The 25,391-nt window shown below is 36.5% G+C and overlaps 1 protein-coding gene across 8 annotated transcripts in view; it reads right to left on the bottom strand.

Moving 5' to 3' along the window:
* The window catches only part of Sap47 (Synapse-associated protein 47kD), a 221,608-nt gene that overhangs the window by 137,281 nt on the left and 58,936 nt on the right, over positions 1–25,391 (bottom strand). For all 8 annotated transcript variants that reach the window (XM_081727261.1, XM_081727258.1, XM_081727243.1 and 5 more), the window contains exons 2-3: positions 14,635–14,850; positions 1,953–2,044 (exon numbers count right to left, since the gene is read on the bottom strand). In XM_081727261.1, the coding sequence (XP_081583387.1) occupies positions 1,953–2,044; positions 14,635–14,850 (308 nt within the window). The remainder of the gene's footprint in view (positions 1–1,952; positions 2,045–14,634; positions 14,851–25,391) is intronic.

The following is a 25,391-nucleotide window of genomic DNA, read 5'->3' on the forward strand; positions in this document are numbered from 1 at the left end:
TATTAAGCCTGTTTACCGCTCTGACACATATTTCCCTAACACAACCTATACAAATGTTAAAATTTGAAAAACTAGACTTTGACGATAAATCATAGTTTACTCAAAACAGAAATTACATTACATTCACACATCTTAAACGCGATTTATGTTTAAAAGAGAAATAATCCATACTTGATATAAATAAATACTGGACTGCATATAAATGATTATAATGACGGCTTCAAGGATCTAAATATGGACACATTACGATTACAAATAAATGCATGATTGAAGATCAAATCAATGTATACAAATTTCACTAGTAAAATAATCAAAAATTTTATGGTACTTATTCAAGAATGAAATTAACAGTTCCTATATCAGTGAATTAACTTTGGAAATGCAACCAAGGCATTAGGCTATTTGTTTACTTCTTCAAAAAAAATGCTCTAAATGTTTACGGACAGTTCCGTATGAATAAACAATGTCCCGAAGTTTCTAGGAAAAGGTGAGTATGGAGATCACGAATCACGGAAATATTGGCCATAGTCCTTCTTCAATAAAGAAAATAGCAGAATACTTTGTCCTACCTTAATAAGTCTTTCCGCTTATATTTCCACACTTCAGAAGAAAACTGCACTGTACTTAACTGACCGTCACAATGCTTCCTAATGTCCCTTCTCAGACCCCGCTGTCCTCTGGATTCAACTCCCGGAGAAGAGGTCCTCGTTTGTCTGAAGCGTCTGGGTCTTCGTGTGGCAAGGCATCTGTTCCAAGTATCGGGGATCGAACCCGTGTCTCCGTCCTTCATCTCCATGTTGTTGAAATGCAACGATGCGTCACTTATCACATCCATCTGCACTTAAATTTCACTCGCACAGTTTATATATATCCGCCATCCATCGCACTACTTTTCCTCTCTGAATACAGGAAGTCCACGTATATAGATCAATCACAGACTCAGTTCAAAATCACAAATTACGTAGCGTCACCATAAGATGATAAAAATTATGTCTAGGTGTCGATGTTTTAAATATTTGTATAAATAATCTTGTAACGACGAAGTTGCTGTGGATAACGCGTGATTTAAGTAGCTGGCTGCTAACGGGTCTTTAGCTAGCCATTTTTCTGAAATTTAAACACTTAAATATATATATATATATGTGTATATATGAGTTGACGTATGCTTATGAATCGCGTGTTGGTGATGTTTTCACGATGAAGCGTCGACTTAGAGTAACCTCTCTTCCGTGTAGGCGTTCTCCCAGCTTTCTTTCTTTTTTTTTTTTTTAAAAAAAAAAAGACGTTTCATTCTTCTCTTTGTGAATTTTGAATTTCGGATTCTGATTCGCCGCTTTAAGTTCGTGACACCATTTCCCAAAAATCGGTTGATAATTTGGCTTGGGTTTCTAGCGTCTCTTCTGGGCTAGTACGTGATGTTAAAGAGTTTCATAAGCACTTGCGAAGATTGTAGATAAAAAAAATTTGGTTCCTGTGTGTCTGTGACGTGATATTTGCGATATCGAGGTACTTAGGTAGTGCGACAGTATGGCTGGAGTAACAATAGCAAATTCCATTACCGTTTACTGGCGAGGTAGAAAAGTGGGTGGTCAATTAGTGCGGTTACCGTCTTATGTTTTTTTTTTTTTTTCTTTCTGAAAAGCAGAGAAACTTCTTTACCTGGGACAAATGAAAGAGGTTCGCTTGGCTGCTAAATGAAACAAAATAAAATTTTCCTTGGCTTTTTAAAATAAATTGAATTTACATATAAATATGTTTTAATCTGAATATAAGAACAATTAATTGAATGTGTGAGCGTAATGGTCACAATATATATATATATATATATATATATATATATATATATATATATATATATATATAAGCACAGTTGCATGTACAAAAGAATGCAAGATAAGCAAAGGCTACTAACTTTTGGAAGATGAAATAATGTTAAGTACATAGTTCCTTACCTCCTCCTAAAGGAATGTTTCCGTCTTTGTCTTCGGTTGGTGAGCCGGAACCTTCTGATCCCGGAGGTTCACTATCCGCACCTCCAGTAGCACTGAAAATAGTAATAACAATTCATAATTATACTAAGAATATTCACTAAAGTTGGGCACTTTTAAACATTTGATTAGTAATCCGTACAGTTATTCAAACAAATACAATCTAATCAATAAATTTATAATTCACTGCTACAATTTGTAAAGAATATGCAAATACAATGGCTGTCCGAAATAACTGTCAGTGACACTCGTATTTCCGAACAACGCAACAATGCGATCTAACAACAAATTAAGGAAGTACTTTCGCAACTCGTTTCATAACCATGAAACGCCAGAAGTGTTTCGTTTTTGTCTATTGATTCTTACAATCCAGGTTTATATATGAGTATGGATACAAAAATGAACCTAAGTTGTGCAATTCCATATTGTATTCTACGCTGTTTATCGGCCTTGGCGACTGTGAAGATCAAAGAATACCTATAAAGAATAATGTTCAAGTGAGAGGGCATAAAGTGTTTATCAAAGGTTTCAAGTCAGCCACGCTAATCCTGCACAATGGCCTGCCTTTACGATGATTAGGTACGATCTGTCAATAACAATGAATCCACTAGAGACGGAGAGGCTAATAAATCACGTCGAACAATATCGAATCGTACAATCTTGCTCCATTTTGTATCCATACTCACAATTCAAGTAAGCTAGAGTGTAAAATTCAACATATCTTCTTCGCATGGGTACTGAGCATAGACTAGTGAACTAATCTTCTCTCGCGTTTAACGTCCCATAATTATGCCCTTTAGGGTAAGGGAGACGGATGATTAAGCCAAGTTGTTCGATCCGTCGCGGATAAGGTATGTGTCATCCCTGTTGTTACATTATGTTGCCCCCTGCCGATGCTCACTGCGTACGAGTATCTTCTGTCCACTGCTTTCACACACGCATCACTGTCTTGATGCATATTCTGTATGCACTCCTTTTGCTGTACGAGGTGACACTTTGATGAAGGCCGACTATACGGTCCCATTAAAACGTAATCGCCTGTTTATTTTGCACCCTTTAACAAAGCCGAGGTCCAAACACCAAAAGAGGGTGATGTTAAGTTCACACATACGTTATCCCACTGAAACTGTAATCATTTGTATTTATTTTGTCATTCCTTCTTGGTGCTGCAATCTGCACAAAGCAACATATCGCAATCAATATACATTTCCTCCTTTCTGTAGGGTGCAAGTACCAAAGTTGGTAGCAACCAGTTTAAATTTGATCAGATTAAGTTTAACGTCCATTTTCAGCACTGAAGCTATATGAGATGGGACTCATATACTGTTTAAATCACGACTTGGGTTTGTATCCAAGACAAGTATCTCTACAGAGAACTCAGAATATCATGCGCATAGAAAGCACGCACGTTAGCCACCCTGCCAGGAAAGTCAATTAAAATTCACGCTAGAGGTTGTATAGTAGTGTCGTCTTTCGCCTTGGTAGAAATATCGTGTGCTGCAAATTTTTATTGAAGTGGCTTAAAGCCAAAGCGCATCTAGGCATTGTGGACTGAGCGCAGATCGTCTAAAAATCGCAATACAAGTAAATATGACAACTTGTAAGTTGTTATTGGACAATTTCTGCGGATTTAGAAATTAAATATTTATTATAAGTTTAATTGTCAGGCGTTTAGACATCACTTCACAGTATAACATGGCTGGAACTGAACTGGTGTTTCTGATCGTAATGTCACAACGAGTTAACTATTATAACTATCCCAAATTATTGTAGAGGTAATGCAAGATAGAGGCGATGCATAAGTTTTCTTTATCTTGCTGTGTTGGACTCATACCTTCAACTGTAACTTCCGACTCCCAGAGCTGACATCTCTTGTACCTATTAAGTTTCCCCCTTTTCTAGGATCTTTGTTACTGTGTACTGCTTATGGGAGTTCTTTTTATGAAATTCCTTAGATGTATTTTCTTGTATACGTATCCTTCCGCGAGTGGCGTAATATCTTTTTTTTTTTTTTTTTTTTTAATTCCGTAAACAAAATGAGTTGTTTAAAGCTTGATTCCTTGCAGAATTTCCAAAATAAATTTACGAATGAGTGCGGCTTTATTTTGGATACTTTATGAAAGCGTGATCAACATTAAAAATGTCACATGTTACAGTGTCATCTACAGACAAGTAAGATTCTTATGGACTAAATGAAAATCTCCGGCAGAAGTTCACAACGAAATGGAAGTATATGGCACTGAGTGTTTGGACCGCAGCAGCAACTTTAAATTATGGTAGTTTGGACGTGTCTTGCTTCAACCAGTCCTACAATAATGACCGCATACCAATTAGACCGCTTGGGGTGAACAGTATTCTCAACGTAGATTGTGGAGTATCAAAGCTGTCGAACAGCAGGTGTGATAGTATGGACCATCAATACGATAACACACTATTTTTATTATTTATTGGTGGCAATCCCACCACTGAAAGATGCATCAGGGAAGTTCTAGTAGCCAAGGTCGTATATTTCCTTCAGACAACTTCGGAAGCCATATTTCAACAGGACAATGCATGACCACGTGTATCCCGGAATGTGCAAGCCACCTTTAAACGACAGGACCGCTGCTTCCTTGGTTTGCAAGATCACCTGACATGTCGCCCATCGAACATGTGCGGGATATGATTAGACGGCATCTTGTCACGTTACGCTCATCTAACAGGGACTTCGTCGGTACGCGATACCTTAAGGGCACTCCCAACGTGTGTGATTCAATGCCACGACGTATAGAAGTTTTGATTGCAGTACGTGGAGGCTTCAAACCACACTGATTTATCATGGTTAGAAGTTTATTTTGCCATGGAACTTAATCATTAAAAAAAGCACATAACAAATCTGTGATATAAATTTAATTCCATTCAAACATGCTTTCCTTGGTGCTTCAATTTTTACAAAGAACGATGTTAACAATATTTATGGTAAGACCACGATACATTTATTTACTTTTGGGTTGATGTGCAAAAAAAGGAGTCCATAAAAGGTCACCCCGAAATTAAAGCCTCCAAAGTAATAATTACTCATACGATTATTGGACTGCAATGAAACTTCACATGCATATCATTAATGTGCACTTTTTTATTTGCAGATAATTAATAAATAAAATGAACAAGTGAGAAAACCAAAGAGCTGAGATCGAGTTCTTGGAAACAAAGGGTTGGCAAACCCAAAAAGTCATAACAGAGTGCAGACGGCATATTGAGAAGACATAAGTGACATTAACAAAATTAGAAAGTGGAATAAGCAGCTCCGAAAGAATTAAAATTCGGTGGCGGATAAAAATCGAAATGGGCCACCGCAGTAACGGATGAAAACCGACAAAGAGTGCGTGTGCTTATAGAAAAACTATCATGTGATCTAATTCATTATAGACACAATGTTATGCAAACAACAGCTGACAATAACTGATGAGTTGGAATATAGAAAAATATGTACAAAGTGGGTACCTTGACATCCAATCTTCGAACAATGTGAACAAAAAGTAGAACGTGTGCAAAATATCTGTTGAAATGTATTGAAAAAGACAAGAACGCGTTTTTCAGAAATATTAGAGGATGAAAATTAACTCTTATTCTATGACCCAGAAACCAAACTTGCATCAATGAAATGGTCTCTCTCTTCATCGAAACAAACGTAAGAGTTATCTCGTATCTATATTGTTATCGTACATGCCTTGGGCACGAGAGCCTCCGGTTCGATTTCTGGTGGGAGCTCATGTGGTTCGGATTCCATTTTAAGCTTTAGATTCACGTATCATTTAGATCTCAGTGCTGAAAGGGACGCTAAATTCCAATCCAATAAAAATTAGAACAATGCGATACGCACAGGCAATACTGACGTTCTGGGACACATATGGTGTCATTTGTACGGATTTCAGAACATAATGAAAAAAAAAAAATACGAACACTGTTCATTGTCAGAATGTGTAGCATTTAAAAATTTTGAGAGAAGGTGTTCGATGATGAAGAAAGTATATTGTACTAGACAGTGTTGTTCTGCACTACAGTATTGACTATCCCTACATGTCAATGAAAACTTAACGGCTCGATGCCAAAATGGGATGGCCAGTCGTGCCCCGATCTCTTTACAGTCCTGATTTAGCTCCATCTTACTTCCATTTGTTTATCCGATTCAAAAGTAACCTTTGTGGACAGCATTTCCAGAACGTGCAAGATAATATCGCCGTGAAAGTACGAAAGTATAAAAAAAAACTTCAAACTTCTCCTGAGGGGATTTCATCATTAGCTTAAACGATGGCAAATCTATCGAAACTGAACAATATATTGAATAATCTTAAAGGAATCCAATACGTGCATCTATATATTTTCACACGAACTTGACCAATTCTTCATCCTTCACATGAAGTGTTTTAAAAAAAAATTGAAGATACATTCCGGGTAACCTTCGTATTGAGATTTGCAGCAAAATGAATATCTACACAATATTCTCCATTGCAGTGCGAATATTTACACAATATTTTCGACCGCAACAGTTAATTTGCTCATAGTTTATATGTCTTAAAGAACTCCAAAGAAAAATATACTATTGCGATCAAACTTTGAAATAATACGCTTTTATTTATTTATTTATTTATTTTTAAATGCTGTTTTGAACCGATTGTAAAGATATTTGTGATGATGTTTTGTCTGCTTTCGAACACGTCCTGCCTCTGGCATCTGATTTCTTACATTACGCTTTCACTCGCATGTATTAAATAGTAATTGATCCACACTACGTTATTTCTTAGGCATTTCTGTGAAAGTTTTATTCATATTTCCCCACCGAAAGAGAAACCTTACGTAAAACGAGTTTCATACAAATAATAAAAACAGAACTTAGTAAAATGTCACTCCTACTCCTACACACTTATTATGAAAAAATACTTTTAAAGATATCTCGTACGTCTATTAACAGAGAAACACTATTTGGTCCACCAATAAACTCATATATTACATGTTATACTTTCCAACATAAAGAAGACCTTTCCCTTCTGACTTTAATGAGATGATTTGGTAAATTTGGATAAAGTCTAAAAATGCTACTGAAACGTGTCTTAAAATATATAATAAATACATTGATCAAAAATTTAATTTCATATTCTACTGCAAAAATTAAATTAATTATATGGCCCACTGAGATTTCGGAATTCCTGTGAATAACGTATAGGGCTAGACAACGAGCAATGCCAGAAAATTAAAAGCATTCCGAGTAGTATTTACTCTCATAATAATAATAATAATAATAATAATAATAATAATAATAATAATAATAATAATAATAATAATAATAATAATAATAATAATAATAATAATAATAATAAACCAAATATTAGGCAAAATGCTTATGTCTTAATGCACAAGAGACGATAAACATGAACACGGTGAAGTTCATTTGGGGATTTTTTGCTTGCATTTCAGCATACTTCATTTTGTTTATATTATAGCATTTTTTAAAGTCGAAATCGGGACTTCATTAGGGTAATTATGTAGATTCCTTGTTGAATAAGGATTTTTGGCGCTTCCTAAAATTTAAAAACAGAAACGAACTTTGTCCAAGTCAACGTCGATTTGCACCTTAATTTCAGTTTGTGTGTGTTGTTAGATATTTACACGGGTGTCTCTGTCAGGGTGACAAGGGGGACACGTCCCCCCAATATTTTGAAGTACAAAATATTCAATATTTTATTCTAATTTAATTAATTTACTAACGACAGAATATCATATAAATAATAATAATTATATTTATTTGGAATATAATATTTAGGCTGTGAAACGATTGTAATAGAGTTCTTGATATACCTTAGACTGTCCGTGAAGGTAAGCAGAAAAGTAACAAATGGAATCGAAGTTAATAAACAGGTTGGGCTAGCTAGTACCATTTAAATCACTTTCTTTCTTGTCCCCCCCCCAAATAAAATTTACATGCCGGAGACGCCAGTGGATATTTATCTTTATTGTTCGAGTTAGACTCTAATGATAATTTTACTCCCTATTTTTTGAACTACAAAATTGTCTTTGCAAGCCATTCTTTCTTTCTTTATTCATGTTCAGTGCCTGAACATCACATATCTAATCATAACTACGAGGGGGTATCGTAAAGGTTTAATTATCACCAAGGAGTTATTAAGGTACGATGATGAAATCTTGTCAACGTTATGTTTGATTCTTATGTGCATGGTGTTAACGAAATTAGCTCCTAATGATTATTATTTTTTTACAGGGTGTGGCAAAAGTGACCAAAGTGCAAGATGGATAAGATTGTGGCTCACAATATGATAAAGTTCCTGTATTTGAAGGGTAATAATGTCAGACAAATTCATGACGAGATGAAGGCTGTGTATGGTCATGATTGTCCATCTTATGATACCATTGTAAAATGGAAAGGAAATTCCAAACTGGCGATATGTCCCTCACACATGACCCAAGACCTGGCCGCGGGATGCTCTCGAAAGACGTTCTTCTCTTAGCTGACAATACGCCAGCTCATTTGTCTCAAATTGCTGTCGACAAAGCAAGGACGTGTGGCTTCCAGGTATAGCTGCATCCACCTCAATCTCCCGACCTCGCACCCAATGACTTTTTCATGTTTTCACAAATGAAAAATCCGTTGCATGGTCGCCATTTTGACAACACAGACGATGTCATTCATGAGGTGGAAGAGTGAGGGATGTGTAGACTTCTAAAATGACAGTATTCGTAAAGTAAAGAAATGCTGGGAGAAATGAGTAAATCTGGGTGGTGACTACACAGAGTGGGGTTAAGAACTGCAAATCACAACAATCCCTGTATCTTGAGTTTTTTTACTATGGTAATTAAACTTTACCATACCCCCTTGTAACTTTACCATACCCCCTTCTGCCATATAGGCGCGTAGCCAGGGAGGTTCTAGAGCGAGTTGTTCTCGCCTTAAATTATTTTGTTTCGTCTAAAACAGAACGTTGTTAAGAATTTTTAAATTGTTTCCGAACTAGATGAAAATTCTGTAATTTTATTTACCAAATTCCATTAGTGTTTTTTACTCATTTGTGCGCAAAATGATATGCTTCTTGCTAAATGCACAAATAACTCCTACAAAAATATATAATTTGAATTGTGTACCATCGTTTTTATATTTATATGAAATGATGAATCCTTGTAGTTTTATATATGTGTACTGTAATATTTATTAGTATAATATATCCCTTGCTACAGACTCCACAAATAATAAATAACTAAATAGCTTTGTAGTGATCCTTGAACCTTTTGTCACTGCTCCTCTAGTATTCATTTCTTCTATCCCCTTCCTACAAAGCCTGACTGTGTACGGGACTCCTGCTATCAGTGGCAGGTATCTTGCCGCATATTGAGATCTTTCCACATATCTAAGTGCACGGCTTTTCAATGCGTTCGCAACGCGTTTTTATGGCTAATGCGTACTCTTGGAATACGCTGACCATGATTTAAATGTGGATGGATAATCACAATGCGTTGCAAAAGCGAAAGCACTAAAAACGCGCAGAATACGTCGGCTCGAGCATATTTGGTGCGTTTCGGAACAATAGACCGAACGATGTTTCGGAATCAGTAAACGATGTCTAAAGAAAAAAAAATGTGTTGCCAGGCAAGGGAATTTTAGTAAGACCTTTATGTCTTCTCACATGAAACCAATGAAGCAGGTCATTCTGATTCTACCCTTCCGGCGCAGGAAATTAAAAAAAAAAAAAAAAAAACCTGGAAACCCTGACTGGCTGACACTGATTTATAAATGGTGAAAGTAAAATTACTGATGTGAGTAGCCACCTACGTCGCGTTCGCTGCGGGCGTAACGCATTGGAAACGCATCCTCGTGAAGCTGGAGCGTAAGACTTCTACTACTGTTTTATCGTATGAACTATCCTCTTTAATGTAACTTACAATTTCAAATCATTCCTTCTTCCTTTACCATATCATTTATCGCATTTCTAATCACTCTGTATGAAAGAAGTCTTGACTGATCTACAACTAGGTTGAAAGTATTATACATAGTTTTGTGACGTAAGGTACTACTAAGAAAGGATATTGGAAATTCAATATTGGAGGAAAGGGATAATGAGGGTTCCTATAAGATGTCGATATTACGGAATTCCTTAAGGTTACAGACATGAAAACTAGTGTACACTGAACTGAGCAGACACTGATATTGTAAAATGGGCGATCTCTCTGATTTACTGAAGAGGACAAATTGCTGACGCTCGGTTATGTAGTCCGAGCGTAATCGAAGTCCAGTTGTGTTGAATATGTCACAAGGAACAATGTCCAGGTGATGGTGGCCTACAAAACTCACGCAAAATCAGGCGAAGAGGAACAGTGGTCGGAAGAAAACTCTTGACAGATTCTATTGAACATTAAAGTGTATTATCACTCAGAACAGTTTTGCAACTGCTATGCAAGTTAACAAGGAACTCAAGATACACCTCCCACAGCATGTGTTAACAATCACAACTACCCGCGAATTTCATGACATGGGCATATGGGACGGGTTGCACCGCGAAACCGCTGATAAAAATCGTAACCTCAACACGACGCCAATGTTGTTGCAAATATACAACATGGATTGTTGATGACTGGAAACACGTGAAATAGGTGGATAAGTAATTGTTCATCTTATTTCAAACCACGGCTGTGTTATGTATGACGGACGCCCAAAGAAGCGTATGATCCGCAGTGTTTCCGCCCAACCATGAAATATGACAGAGACTCTGTAATGGGGTGGGCCGGAATAGCCTGCTTTTCAGCGCCGACGGTTACCTTGCCCGAGACTACGTCGGCATTTTAGGGGACCATCTGTATCATACTGTCAGATGTTTTCGGGCAATGACGTCACATTGTAGGATGACAATGCGCTCATTCACACAGATGTAGCTGTTGTAGCGTGGTTTGAAGAACATTAAGATAAAATTGAATACCTCCCCTGGCTCGCCAAATCCCCAAACCTGAATATAAATGAAGACCTATGGTCCATTTTGGATACACAAATCCGGTGCAATTTTCACCTCTATTCTCTTTCTCGGAACTGAGTGAAGTATTGCGTATGGAATAGTGTAATATTCCACTTGCTGCCATCCACTTGCTTGTAGGGACGTTCCTTGCTCCCTGTCCGGAAAGTAATGCTATATATTTTATTGTGAAGCGACTTACGCTACAGCGAGCTCTGTCCTCCGGTATCAATGATTGTGTAAGTCAGCTATCCAGCGAGTGCTGGCTCAGTTGTCTCCGAGCTCTCGGAGGTGATCCTCACTTTTTGGGCATGTTATCACGGGTGATGGAACGTGGGTATTCCAGTACGACCCTGAAACGAAGAGGCAAAGGACCAAGTGGCACACCTCCGCATCCCCTCGCCCCAAGGTGGCTCCAATGAGAAATTCAAAGTTCAAGACCATGCTCATTGTGTTTTTGACATCACAGGAATCGTCCACCATGATTTTGTACCTCCCGGGACTTTCTAGCTCTAAATTTTACGCTGAAGTCCTCAAGAGACCGAGAGCAAGGATCAGGCGCGTCAGAACAGTCATCAGCGACGATTGGAAACTTCATCATGACAACGTGCCAGTCCACAACCCTTTCGGTGTGACTACCTACCTGGCCAAATCTAACGTGGCAAAGCTACTCCAGTCCTCTACGGTCCCGACTTGGCTCCCGCCGACTTCCTTTTTGTTTTCCAGTTTAAAATCCCCTTGTAAGGATACTGTTACAGAACAATTAACGACGTAAAAGCAGCTTTTGATGGCTTTAAACGCACTTCCTAAACAGGTCTTTGAGGATATCTTTGCAGACTGGAAACCCCACTGGCAAACAAGTATCGACGCAGGAAGACAATATTTTGAAGAATTTTAATGTACAGGTATTAATATTCTTATTATTATGTAAATAAATATTTGTTCATAAATAATTTTTTCATACTTGTAGACTTGGAAACATTACTTTTCGGACAGACTTTGTATGACAACTACACGCTGCATTGAAGCTGTTCTGAGGGTGAACGGTAGCCAAACGCCCACATTAATCTGTACGTTCCACTCTTTTTACGTTTTCTTTATATTGATCAGTATCTGTATTTTAAAGCGGCCTGTCTTTCTTAAATGTTTCCAACGCATAATTTCTTCTTTTAAAAAAAGTTATGTAAGAGACGATCAACAGGCAATTTCAAGATACGGTATGAGTGGTTAGCACATCGCGAGTACCTCCATAGTCCCATGCTTGATTCCCTGACTCGAAACATATGCATTACTTGCATACAATTTACAATGGGTGTAATTAAAGTTGTGGTGTAAGGAAAAGAAGAAATCATTATAACTGATGGATGATCTTAAACAGAATAGTAAACGGTAGAATTTCTCATTTAGTAACAACTGAATGTTGACTTCGAATCCAGCAGTTTGCAAAATTATTTTAAACAATTCTTTAAAAAAAAAAAATGAAGAAGGAAAATAGGACTATTGACTCCGAAACTCAAATCAAATCTTTACGTCTGGAATCATGTCATTACCTCTTCGTATGGTAACATTCAAAGAAACCCCCAAATACAAGTTCATGAAGATTTCAGCATATTCGAATTTTCTAAAGCAAGAAATATGACTATGAATTTTCAAAGTAACTGCAAACATTTCTATAAAAAAATTTCAGAAGTTATAAATTAATACAATCTAGAATATTTAATATTTCAAAGCTCTTCAAGGATAATACAGCGATGAACACTTAACTTTACAGCAGTGTGTGTGATGTGTTCGGCTTCACTCACTCACGAACAATCCCACGGAAGTGGAAGGCAGATGGCACGTGTTGAATTACCTGGACTTTCAATGATAACAATTGCCAACATGAACAAAACTTTGTAAAGCGGAAAGCGTATCGGACGCGAAGAGGAGTAGGGGATCAAAACTTGTTCAACACTAAAAAACAAACGGCGTGTGTAGCATGAACTGGATCCCTCAATACAAAAACCAAAACCTGCACAACGACCATCAAAGCAGCTAAACATTTCAAAGCATTACAAAGAAGAGAACATTCGTTCGTATCAGCCCAGATTCATTAACATAATAAGCGAGGATGATCTGGACAAACATGTTCAATTCTCTGAAACGTAGCTTGATAAACTTCAAAATGAGATCGAGTTAGCAAAACGAGTGATGTAAACGAAAGGAAACAATGGCTCTTGTGTTTGAAAGCCCAGAAATAGGTGTTTACTGATAGACATAAACTTGAAAGTGACAATTTAAGTAGATAATAGCAGTCCAAGTGCGATGGTTTGAGAGGTAAAACTGCATGTTAAAGCTTTTTAGGTGAGAAGAAGTTAGATGATCTATGACAGTAGGAAGTCACTTGAATCATATTCAAAGAGTGCATTCTATTATCACACTGAGAAATTTCCTAGGACATGTGGTGGCAGCAAAACGAAACCTCAGCCCATTCGTATGTTCATAAGTGGTTAGACGAGATTCTTCTAGACCGGTAAATCAGAAGATACGGATCAGTGGAATAGCTGGGTACCTTCTCTAAAACCAGGAGATTGATTTCTTTAAGGATTCCTGAAGGATAAAATATAGTCATAACATTTCACCAATCGACATTCTGAAATAAGCGACTACCAATTAATTCAACTGAACTGTACACAAATGCATGCATGCATACATGTGCTTATCGTCTATAGCATTCGTCTATCTCGCGGCCGGAATGGCTAATCTGACAGGGACGTACACAGGGGGTGGGTTCTGGGGGTCCGGACCTCCCCCCCGAAATTTCGACTTTTGTGTAAATTTAGCCTAATTTTAGGGGCAATTTTGGGACTTTTAATATAAAATACCTTCATATTGAGTTTGGACCACCCGAAATAAATGCCTGCGTACGCTACTGGGTGATCATCGTTGAAATCATAAATTATTTTTCTACTATCTGATTATTTTTCTACCACCTTTTAAAAATTCACCAAATTGACAGGCAGTTAGAATTTACCATGTAAGTCCAAGAGCGAAATTGTTAAATTAACGTATTAGACTCTCACCATCACAAAGTCTTACAACATATATCATAGTTGATAAAAACTGGCAGCACACTAGTAGTGGAAACCTTCCAAAAGTCACTGAAGTATACGCAACGGAATAAGCGATACCTATCAAGACTAGCAACTATGGACTAAACCTGGTTATGCTTATGTCATTATGATTTAGAGATGAAAAAAAAAAAAAAAATAGTCGATGAAGTAGCACCATAGTTTTACCAGACCACAATGATTAAGAATGGAAACATTTGCTGGAGAGGTCTTGACTTTGCAAACACTAACAATATAATGCATTAAGAATATATCACACTACCATATTAACACCAGCGTCTTGTAAAGCAAAGGCCACTTCGGAATTAACAATCTGTTAAGTACGAAGGTAAAACTTCTGTTCATTATAATTGAATGAACAGAAACACTGCGGTGCGCAAGTGTTTAATGTTAATATACAATCACAGATAATATTATAGCCTACGTCAAAAATTGAGAAAGATAGGGTAACAAAAAGTTACAGAATTCTCTCCGAGGCTTGAATAAGCCATTTAAAATTTCAAGTTACAACGAATAAAAATAAGGGAAAATAAGAAAAGAACAAACCTTGAATTATCGTCGTCGTCTTTCTGTTCCACAGGCGAACCTTTCACAGACTTTTCGGATGTAGGAGACTCCGGTTTCGACTCAGTTTTCACATCGTCTGTAGCATTTGCGGCGTTGGAAGTAGCATCCCCTTCTCCTTTTTTACCTCCAAGCCAACTAGTCATCTGGCTTCGAACATTTGCCAACATCTCCAACTTACTTCCTCCTTTGGTAGGACTGAAAACAAAATGTACACTGTTATAGACTCTGATTCACAATAAACCGAAACATGCAACAGAAAATACAAACTTTTCAGAGAAATTATTTTTTTTTTTTACAACATTTACATCATTATTATACAATTTAACACTTGAATCACCCAAATTATTTCCAAAGAGGCCAAACTGTTGGCGCTCGGTTATATGGTGCACGAGAGATGAAGTGGCAAATATGTTAGGTGTCTCGTGAGAAACAGTGTCGAAGGTGACAAGATCCTACAAAATTCAAGACAAAATCACGAAGAGGAATAGTGATTGGAAGAAAACTTTCAGTGACAGGTCCTGCCGACCATTAAAGCGAATTGTCACTCAAAACAGTCGTGCGACTGCGGCGTTAGTGACGGATGAACTGATGCAGAACGTCCCACAGCCTGACGTCAATCGCAATTCGCCGAGAGTTACATGGTATATACATAAGTAATCGGGCTGCATGGACGAAATCACTCATAAGGGACCATAATGCTTTAGAACGACGTCAATGGTACCGCAAGTATGCAACATAGACCGCTAATGACTAGAAAAGTGTCATATAGTCGGATGAGTCGTTATTCACCTTATTTTAAACCGTGGATTGTGTTTGTGGCGGACGCTTAAAGCGTATGATTTGCAGTGTCTCCGCCCAATTGTGAAACATGTCAGCGGCTCTGTGATCCTGTGGGTCGCAATATGTTGATTTACATTGGGTTCTGTTATGACAATTACCAGACGTGTCCCAGCTGGTGATTACGTCGCAATTTCTGGGGATCATGCTTCCTATGGTCCGGATTATGTTTCTGGGCAATGACGATATATTAAACAATGATAATGGATCCATTCATATAGCTGGGGCTGTTGCGGGTAGTTTGAGAAACATCGAGATGATGTTAAACACCTTCCTTGGCCTGCCCAATCCCCAAATCTGACCATAATTCAGCATCTGTGCTTTGTTTTGAAGACACGAATCCGTCAAAATATTTTCGCTTCCATCCTGTCTCATGGAATTGAGTGACACACCGCATGCGAAATTGTGTAGTTTTCCACTTCGTACCATTCACGATCTCTATGATTGCATTTCACGTCACATCAGAACTTATCTGGAGTGAGAGCGAAAGGTGGTCCAATGAGATATCAATCTGATAAGACGAACTTTTCTCACATGTTTTCATTGAATTGGTAAGTATGTGTACGTTTCATGTTTCTACTTCAATTCTTTCACTCTTGTCTCCATTACTCTTATTTATAGAAGAGGGGAGTTAGCCGAATGAGTAGTGCGCGTACCTTTGGGCTTCATGAGCTGAAGCAGGAAAATAAGAAACTAATCTTTTGAAGACCTTGACTCCAACATGTGCTTTCGAATTGATGAACCCGAACAAAATGATTGCCAGGTCTTTGCACATACGAACGGGAAAACACTAACGTTATATATATATATATATATATATATATATATATATATATATATATATATATATATATATATATATATATCTGCGATATTTTACATTATAAGAATTTCTTTCTTTACTTTTACGATTGATCGAAACTAACAATAATAGGGTGAACCGACCGAACATAAGATGCTTCTTAAAAGGAATACAATTAGATCGCTGATAATTATTTAAAATTCATAAACTTTGATAATGCGAATGCTTACCCCGCTACCTTTTATCTCATATATTATTCATATGGCTCATTCCATGTCAAAATCGTGGGACGTAAAACTCAAAAATTTCATTTCATTTTCATTCCATGTCAAATGAACCAATGCCATTTGCCCTTATGTCATGGATTTTCTTCATATTTTTTCTTTGGGTAGATACCCATGAGAAATGGTCTCAGAAATATTTGCAGATTTTTATCTCCTAAACGGACCTCAGGAAAAATAAATGAAAATCTGGCATTTTCCGAGACTTCTGCCGCGGAAAAATCGACATGTTAAAAATTCTGTAACTCCCTTATTTTTGGGCCAATTGAAGTGTTTCTGGTGTCAAATTAAAGCTAATAGTCTCTACTGTTCAGAACTACTGTTGAATCAGAAAAAGTGGTTCATAGAAAACATACAAACGCCGAAACACAATTTGTATGATTTATATATGATTTTTGTAAAACAATCATATCTGCTAAATCACTGAAAACACAACCGCCATATTTTACCTCAGATTCACCTAAATATGTATGTTCAATAGTGCAAACATGAAAAGGGTGTTTTTGTGGTTTGTCAGTACGAAATTATAATGCAGGGACATGACTTATGGCACGTTATTAACACGCGTTGAATATTGTACAACAATTCACTGGCACACTGTTGGTTTTTTTATGTTCACAGAGATATACAAATAATATCTGGGTAAAATGTAGGAGTTACAACAACATATTAGTTACACATATACAGGCAGATACAACTACAAATAAATACCTGAATAAATTAAAGTTTAAAACGTCCCCTTCTTTTTGCATCAGCTGGTAAGTTGAAGTATGAATGGTCTCAGTAACTGATGTTTGAACACTGTCTTCAATGAAGTAGTTTCTTCCTGAAAGTGTTTTCAAGCTTGGCACTGGAACCTCTTTGATAATATTTTCAAATGGCACTCAACAATAGTCTTCTGTTCCTAACTAACTCTATGGCCTATGGAACCCGGAGGTTCAATGCCGCGTTCACAAAAGCTCTCCACTGACTTCTATCCTTAGCTAACTGCATCCAGTTTCTACTTTCTATTCCAATCTCTGCGAGATCCATCTTAATATTGTCCTCCCATCTGCGCCTAGGTCTTCCTAATGGTCGTTTTCCGATTGGTCTTCCAGTCAAGACTTTGAAAGCATTTCTACTTTCTTCCATTCTAACTACATGACCCGCCCACCTAAGCCTCCTAGACTTGACGACCCTAACAATGTTGGGTAGACCATATAAATTATGTAGTCTTCTGTTTCTGGCCAAAAAAATTTTTCGAAGGTCCAGACGGGTGCATAAATTGAACTTTTGCATCCCTCTCAGAGTAGGAGATTTCAATGACTTTCCCTATTTACCACTTCCTGTCATACTGAACAGCGTAAAACTTCTCTTGTGACACTTTGATGAAAGTATCCCTTTCCTTACATCCAAGCACAGCTTAAAATGATGTCTTTGATGATGATGTTTTCTTCACAAGGAGGGTTGATCCATGCAGAGCCTAGAAGAAATTGTTTTCTCTTGTTCCTGGTACTGTGTTGGGAGTTTCAAAACGTTTTTCCAAAAACTGTGTGCTTTCTTCTATTTCTTTTTCATCAACATAAAATGATTTTATTCCTTTTACATTTTCGGCAGCAAATTTGTACACATCTTCTGCACTTAAAATGTGACCATCTGTAGTTCTCTGGAGACTTGCTCTAGTAACAAGTCTCTTAATGATACCACCTATTCCATCACATGCATTTTTCCCATGGCTTGTGGCAAAAAAAAAAAAAAAAAAATCCACTCAGACGTTAAGCAATGGTCTTGATGATAGGGACAAAGGTTAATAAAGTTTTTATAGTTCTTGTACTGTGCCCCGGATCCGTCACTAAAGTAAATTGCATGTGTGAGGTTCGAATTTTCAGTTAACATGTACTGTATGAATTCCTTCTGAAATGTAAAAAATTTGCAGATATCATGTTTTAGACAGTTACTAATGAAACACATTGACAATGAGTTAAGTTCCGTATCTTTCTTCGTCAACAACAGGGTGTATTGTAGGGTGCACCGACATTGCGCAAATTTTCCCACGCTTATCTGTTGACACAGATAAAGCCTTAATGAGCAGGCAACAAAATTGGAAATTGCGAAAAAAATCTTGTGCAACGTTGCCATCATTACCATAAGTATATCGACTAATAAAAACAGTCACCAAAATGCAAGTCGTTTTAACAAAAAAAAAAAAAAAAAAAAAAAATACAAAGTAATGGATAACAATAGCATTTTCAGTCATCTATATTATATGTGTGCAATGGCGTCGTTAGAGAGGGTGACTGGGGAATGTGTCCCAGTCATTCATTTTCCGTATCATATCTAACTGTAAGAATATAGTTATTGAAAGCAAATAGTTTTGAAATACTGTAAGGAAAACAAACATATATAAAATAAACAATATATATAAATATTTCTAGAAGTTCTCTTGAAATATCGTGAACAGACGTTCGACCAATCAGAAATAAAGATTTGTCTATATCTTCCAGTTTTGGCCAATCAGAAACAAGCACTTGTATACATATTTCAGGTGTGTCTACCACATATCTTAATAACTATCCTTTCACCTTTCTATAAATGATACTTAGATTTGCATTTGCGTCTTAGTTGTTCTTAGGTGCTGTGAGAAACATTTGTTATATATTACCTAGGTATTATCGTATAAATTGTTACAAGAATGAGTGGTCAGTGTATTAGAGATAAATAGGGCCCCTTGGCAAGAAAGCTCGCCCCCTTGAGTGATGCAGCAACTTATATCTACGTGTACCTCCTACATGCAGTTAGAATTCTAAAGCAGCATGTCGAATGTTGTGTCTCGCCGCGGTTTTCAACGAACTTAAAGAGTTCTGGTTTGGCCAATGGCCACCAATTAATATTGCTACCAAAGTGTTTACCATCCTCTTAGGTATTGATTAAGACCAATATCGTCTCTCTATGAATTACCGTTCCCATGATATTGGCCAAAAATGGCCGATTTCCAGAGATTTAAGGAGCATTATTTGAGGAACCGTAAGTCATAGAGAGGTCATATTGGTGTTGGTCAATATCTAAAAGGGTGGTAAATATTTTGGTAGCAAATAGTAACCGGTGGCCACTGTGCAACTGGCCATCAATTAATATCAGTACGAAAATGTTTAATGTTCTATTAGGGATTAACACTGATATCATCTCTCTATGACTTACCGTTCCCGTGATACTGACTAAAAAAGTTCGAATTTCTAGATATTTAAGCAGTCATATCTCGAGAACTATAAGTCATAAAGAGATGATATTTTGTTAATTTTTGCGAGAAAGAGAAGAGGGTGCGGATAAAAAGATTTACCTTTACATCTAGGAACAATTACAGCTATCCTTCCCGCTAGATCTCTCCATTCTTTTAAAGTTCGTTCTGGCAATGCTCTTAGAGCATTCTCAACTGTTTTATCCTGAAGATATTTACCGGACAGTGTACATTAGAAAGGTTTTGGACCTGAAATTGGTTTGTGGGCCTGAAAAGGGCCTCAGTTCTTTAATTACTGTGTATTTGCTTCACTCCCAGAGAGATAACAAAGCGTTTCCGTTAGCCGACTGTCGGCAAAGCGTGTTCAACGTATATGGCCAGAGCAAATGTTGAAAACATTCTCAAGATGGGTGCTGGTCCCTCCTTTGTTTGGACACGAATGAGGTTCGTGAACTGTACGTTTTGCTGTTTTAATGCATCTCTGATGTTATCTATGTTGGTTGTGGTTGGAACACCTTCTTCAGGAAAGCAATGCATCTCAGCAATTCTTCTCTGCAAAGCTTATTCTTCTCCGTTGTGCACTCTCCCAAATGTCACCAGCAACTGTATGTCAGACCTCCTCAGGTTCTGTTAAAACCCCGAACGAATTGCGGATATAATAAACCAATAATAGAACAAGCCAATGAGGAACGAGAATCACAACGAGCCAATCAGGATCGAGAATTAATCGCAAGTTTTAGTGAGGAGGGTAATATAAACAGGAAGCAATAAACTGGAGAAACATAAGTGAAACTTTCAGAATGGAGTTTACATTGACGAAAACAGAAAAAGGTGTACCTTGTGTATTAATGGGAGGCTTTAAGTATCGTTTCTTTCGCCAAGGAAAAAAAGGCTCAAATTGGAGGTAAGTTAATGTAGTACATAATTTTTGCATGTATATAAGCCTATAGCTTGCTAAGTTATGCAAAGCCTACATTAGTATTTTCAGTAGTCAGCTTGACCTATATTTTAGTAAGTTCTGTAAGCCTATATTAGTATTTATGCTAGTCAATAGGATCCATATATACTTTGTTAAAAGATGTAACACACTATTAGTATTAATGTCGGGAAGTTGGACCTATATTTTGTTAAGTGATGTAACCTATATTAATATTTATGCCATTCAGTTGCTTCTATACTTTGTTAAGTAATGGAAAGTTACATTAATATCCATGTCAGTCAGTTGGGTCTATATTTTGTTAAAATATGTGTCTAGTCCCTATTTTAATATTTATGCCAGGCAATTTGTCCTATACTTTCGTAAGTGAATAAGTAAGCCTGCATTAGTATTTATGTCAGTCAATTGGACCTATACTTTGTTAAAAGGTGATGGAAGATATAACATTTTTGCCAGTGAAATAGTGAATACATTTTTCTTTAAATAGTAAGTTTAGAACACGTGATACGATTTAATTATTATTTCCTTTCTTTCAGATGTACTAAGAAAAGCTGTAATGCTAGTATAACAATGGATGAAAATACAAGTGAAGTTTTAGAAAGGAAAGATATTCATAATCATTGTGAAGATGAAGATGGTGTTCAACGGCATTTTCTTAGAGAGAATTGTAAGCGACGAGCCACTGAACAATTGAACGAGAAGCCAAATAAAATTATAAGGCAGGAAGTTTCAAAATTGGAACATCATGACACACTTGATCATAAAGAAATTAAAAGATGCCGAGACGTTATTTATAAAAATCGAAGAAAGGTGACTCCTCGTCTACCCAGAAACACCGTAGAGGCTATACAGCAAATGGTTCAAACTGTAAAATGAAATTTTCTGTAAATAAGTATGTTGCTTTGTAAATATTAGAATGCAATAAAATATATCTCATAAAGGAATAGCTTTATACATTTCATTTCGATGCAAAATTTCACACAATTCCTTAAATCCTGTTGTTGGCAACGTCGCGGCGGAAATTTGCGCAATTTCAGCACTTTCTGCTCCTCGTTAATAAGACATAAATTACTTAGATTATCAACGATCTAATCTTTAGAAAAATTTGCGCAATGTCGTTGCACCGGTATTGTAACTTGGATATTATGCCAATGGAAGCCTTGAGTAGCATCTTGCACAATGCAGTGTAATTTTCACTGAAATATACCACTATAAGCCATTCATTAATTGCTAATTTGGTTTTCACTTCTTTCAGGGAAGCACTCTGAAACTTGGCAATGAAATGATGATTTGTCGATGTGTCCAGTTTATTAACTAGAGTATTGATGAATTCATCAACAGATTTAACTAATGTTTCAAGCATAGAACGATCTGTTTGGAGCTCGAAATTTGTTTTATAGATTTCGGTAGTGAACAAAAGTAAAATTTCAAACTGGCGTCCAGATATTCAAAATGGTTGCCATCCACGCTATAGGGCGCAGTTTTCGGGTTTTTGACTTGAAATTTTATGAATAGAAGCATGAGACACATACAATTTACTGTGTGTAATATTAAAGTGGAGCAATGTCAACTTGCAAAATGACGGTCGATTTTTAAAATGGCGGCCATCTACACTCCAGGACGTAATTTTCAGTATTTTGACTTGAAATTTTGAGAATAGAAGCAAAAGACATATAAAATTTAGTGTATCAAACAATCAAGTGATCCAATGTACAGTTTCAAAATGGCGGCCATCCACTCTATCCGGCGCAATTTTCGAAATTTACGTAAGGCACCTGGTCATTAGACCCACTAGTAATAGTAATGTGGATATGTGTGATGGAGAGTGAGTGAGCGAGAATGTCATTGCAATTGACTTCATTCAATATTTATGATATTCTTCCGTATTCATAAAATAATGTTTCAATATATTAATTTTTGCACATTAGGCGTTCATCTCAACCAAGCCAAATGTAAGCAATGTGGTAAACATTCCAACAAAATGCAACATTTCTATAGTTAATAACATGTTAATGTTAAACGTTAATAACGTGCCATAAGTCGTGTCCCTGTATTATAATTTCTTACTGAGAAACCACAAAAAACACCCTTTTCATTTTTGCACTATTGAACATACATATTTAGGTGAATCTGAGGTAAAAATGTGGCGGTTGTGTTTTCAGTGATTTAGCAGATATGATTTTCTACAAAAATCATATATAAATCATACAAATTGTGTTTCAGAGTTTGTGTCTGTTTTCTATGAAAAACGTTTTCTGATTTAACAGTAGTTCTAAACAGTAGAGACTATTAGCTTTAATTTGACACCAGAAACACTTCAATTGGCCCAAAAATAAGGGAGTTACAGAATTTTTAACATTACATGTCGATTTTCCGCGGCAAAAGTCTCGGAAAATGCCAGATTTTCATTTATTTTTCCTGAGGTCTGTTTAGGAGATAAAAATCTGCAAATATTCCTGTGGTCATTTCTCATAGGTATCTACCAACAGACAAAATATGAAGAAAATCCATGATGTAAGGGCAACCATAAAATCTGATATTGGTTCATTTGACATGGAATGAGCCATATGTTTTTTTTTTTTAACTGACAAATTTGAAAAGTTAAAAAATCGTCCTAATATCGGATAATAGATATGGCTATTGTCGGATGGCAATTTAACATGAAATTTCAATAAACTTACGTGTACGGCTATTGTAAAAGAGCTATTTATTGATGATATCGTTACATACTGTTCCAAAATGGCTATAGTTTTATGTACATTTACAAGAAGCGTAACTTATTCGTTTTACAAATATCATGCATGTTCGTATTCCAGTTATCACTGTCAGTACATAATTCATGTGACCATCGGAGGCAGTGGATGGATAGGATCTACTGCTCATCCATACAGTTGGTAACTCACCAACTTTTTTTTTTTTTCCAAGTGTACACCAAGAGTTGGCTTTTCTCCTAAAGAAACTGGTACAAAGTCCAGGTAGTTTTCGTAGAAAGTTATAGTGATTTTCAAATGCTTGTCATGGAATATTAAATATCTTAAAAGTTTTCCGATAAACCCATTTCGTGATTTTTAACAGTTTCAATAGACGTCAGCATTGATTCTGTGCCACTTCTTTCTTCGTGAGAGATGAAATTAAAAAAAAAAAAGTTATAAATTCTGCCTAACATGGGATACCTGACACTTGGCAGGCCCAATTATCCGATATTAAAATGGAAGGTATTATGTGAGAAAGATAACTGTACTTACAAAACAAATTCATTTATCGAAACAACACTATTGTTGTGGAATATTCAGCTATATTATCTTTCCATGATAAATTAGTATATTGTATTGGCCTGTAAACATGCGAGATTATTAAGTTGCTCTAAAAAGAATCTGAAACTGATAAATCTTATATTTCTACTTAATAAAAACACAAGTTTCTTCTACAACGTTCCAAATTACAATGAACTCAGACAGGAGAACGGTCCAAATTCAGTGGCGGGTGACGGCGAGTAGCACTTATTTTGCGAATATCATATATTAGTCTGGTGGCCAATATTCGGTCGATTTACTTTAATAATATCAGCAAATAACGCGTAAACAAGACAAGGCATTTCAATCGATGAAATCAGAAGACTTATAGCCAGAGAGACTTATAACCAGAGGAATGCAAAATCTGGTATTAACTTCATAATACTAAACGTATATCAAATTCAGCGCAAACACATCTCACAAATGCGAAAGGTGCCAAATATACACAGAAACAATACATATTACAGGAGGAAGCACAATGATAATATGTAAGTTTCGTTTGACACTGTGAAAGTATGGAAGACTTCCAACCTACCGTAGGCAAATTCAATACTGAAACCAGTAGTAGTCATCTTTAGCAGAGGAATCATGTGAAACAGAACATGTTCATCGGAGCTGAATCTACATCAAAAACAATCTTTTGCTCTCTTAAATTACTACCGAAATTTTCCTTGTTCTTACTATTTCCGACTTCATTAGAAGAATAAAGCTTTAATTTATTCTTACGCTTTAAAATCCGTCAAAACAGTTTTTGACCTCCTATTATTGTTTTGATTCTATTGATGTTAGAACCAGAATTGCCACTTGATTTCTGTCACTTTTGACTCCAACTGAAGAATAAGTTTGGAAATGAAATCTACTCTTGTAATACTAAATCCACTTCAAAAACCTACTTCTCACTATCAATTACAATTTATCACTACGGCATCCAGTGCTGAAAACGGAAACCGTAGATTTCCACTTTCAGTTTGCGTAGAGAGAGAAAATTCGTTATGAAAGTTATTTTTGTGATGCTTCATTAACCGAGCAGACGTTGAATCGATTTCTCCGCCCCCCCCCCCCAAAAAAAAAAAAAAACGCTTGGTGTATATCGTATTTGTTTAGTTATAACAAACACTGAAACGAATGATTTCTACCACTTTGGATTTGAATGGTTAACAGAGGTAACATATTCTTGGGACATTGAATCGATTTCAAAAGACCGCTTCTCGCTAACACTTTCTACTTTTGCTCTATGGTGCTGCACGCTGAAACCGGAAATAGATTTCTACCCATTTCAGTTTGAATAAAAGGTTACCAGAGATGATGATACCTCTTCTTGGACGATTTAAAAAAAAAAAAAGTTTTTAGATACCTCTTGCCCTTTTGCCCT

This window comes from Thermobia domestica, chromosome 1, assembly GCF_964235325.1.
Source record: "Thermobia domestica chromosome 1, izTheDome1.hap1.1, whole genome shotgun sequence".
NCBI lineage: Eukaryota > Metazoa > Arthropoda > Insecta > Zygentoma > Lepismatidae > Thermobia > Thermobia domestica.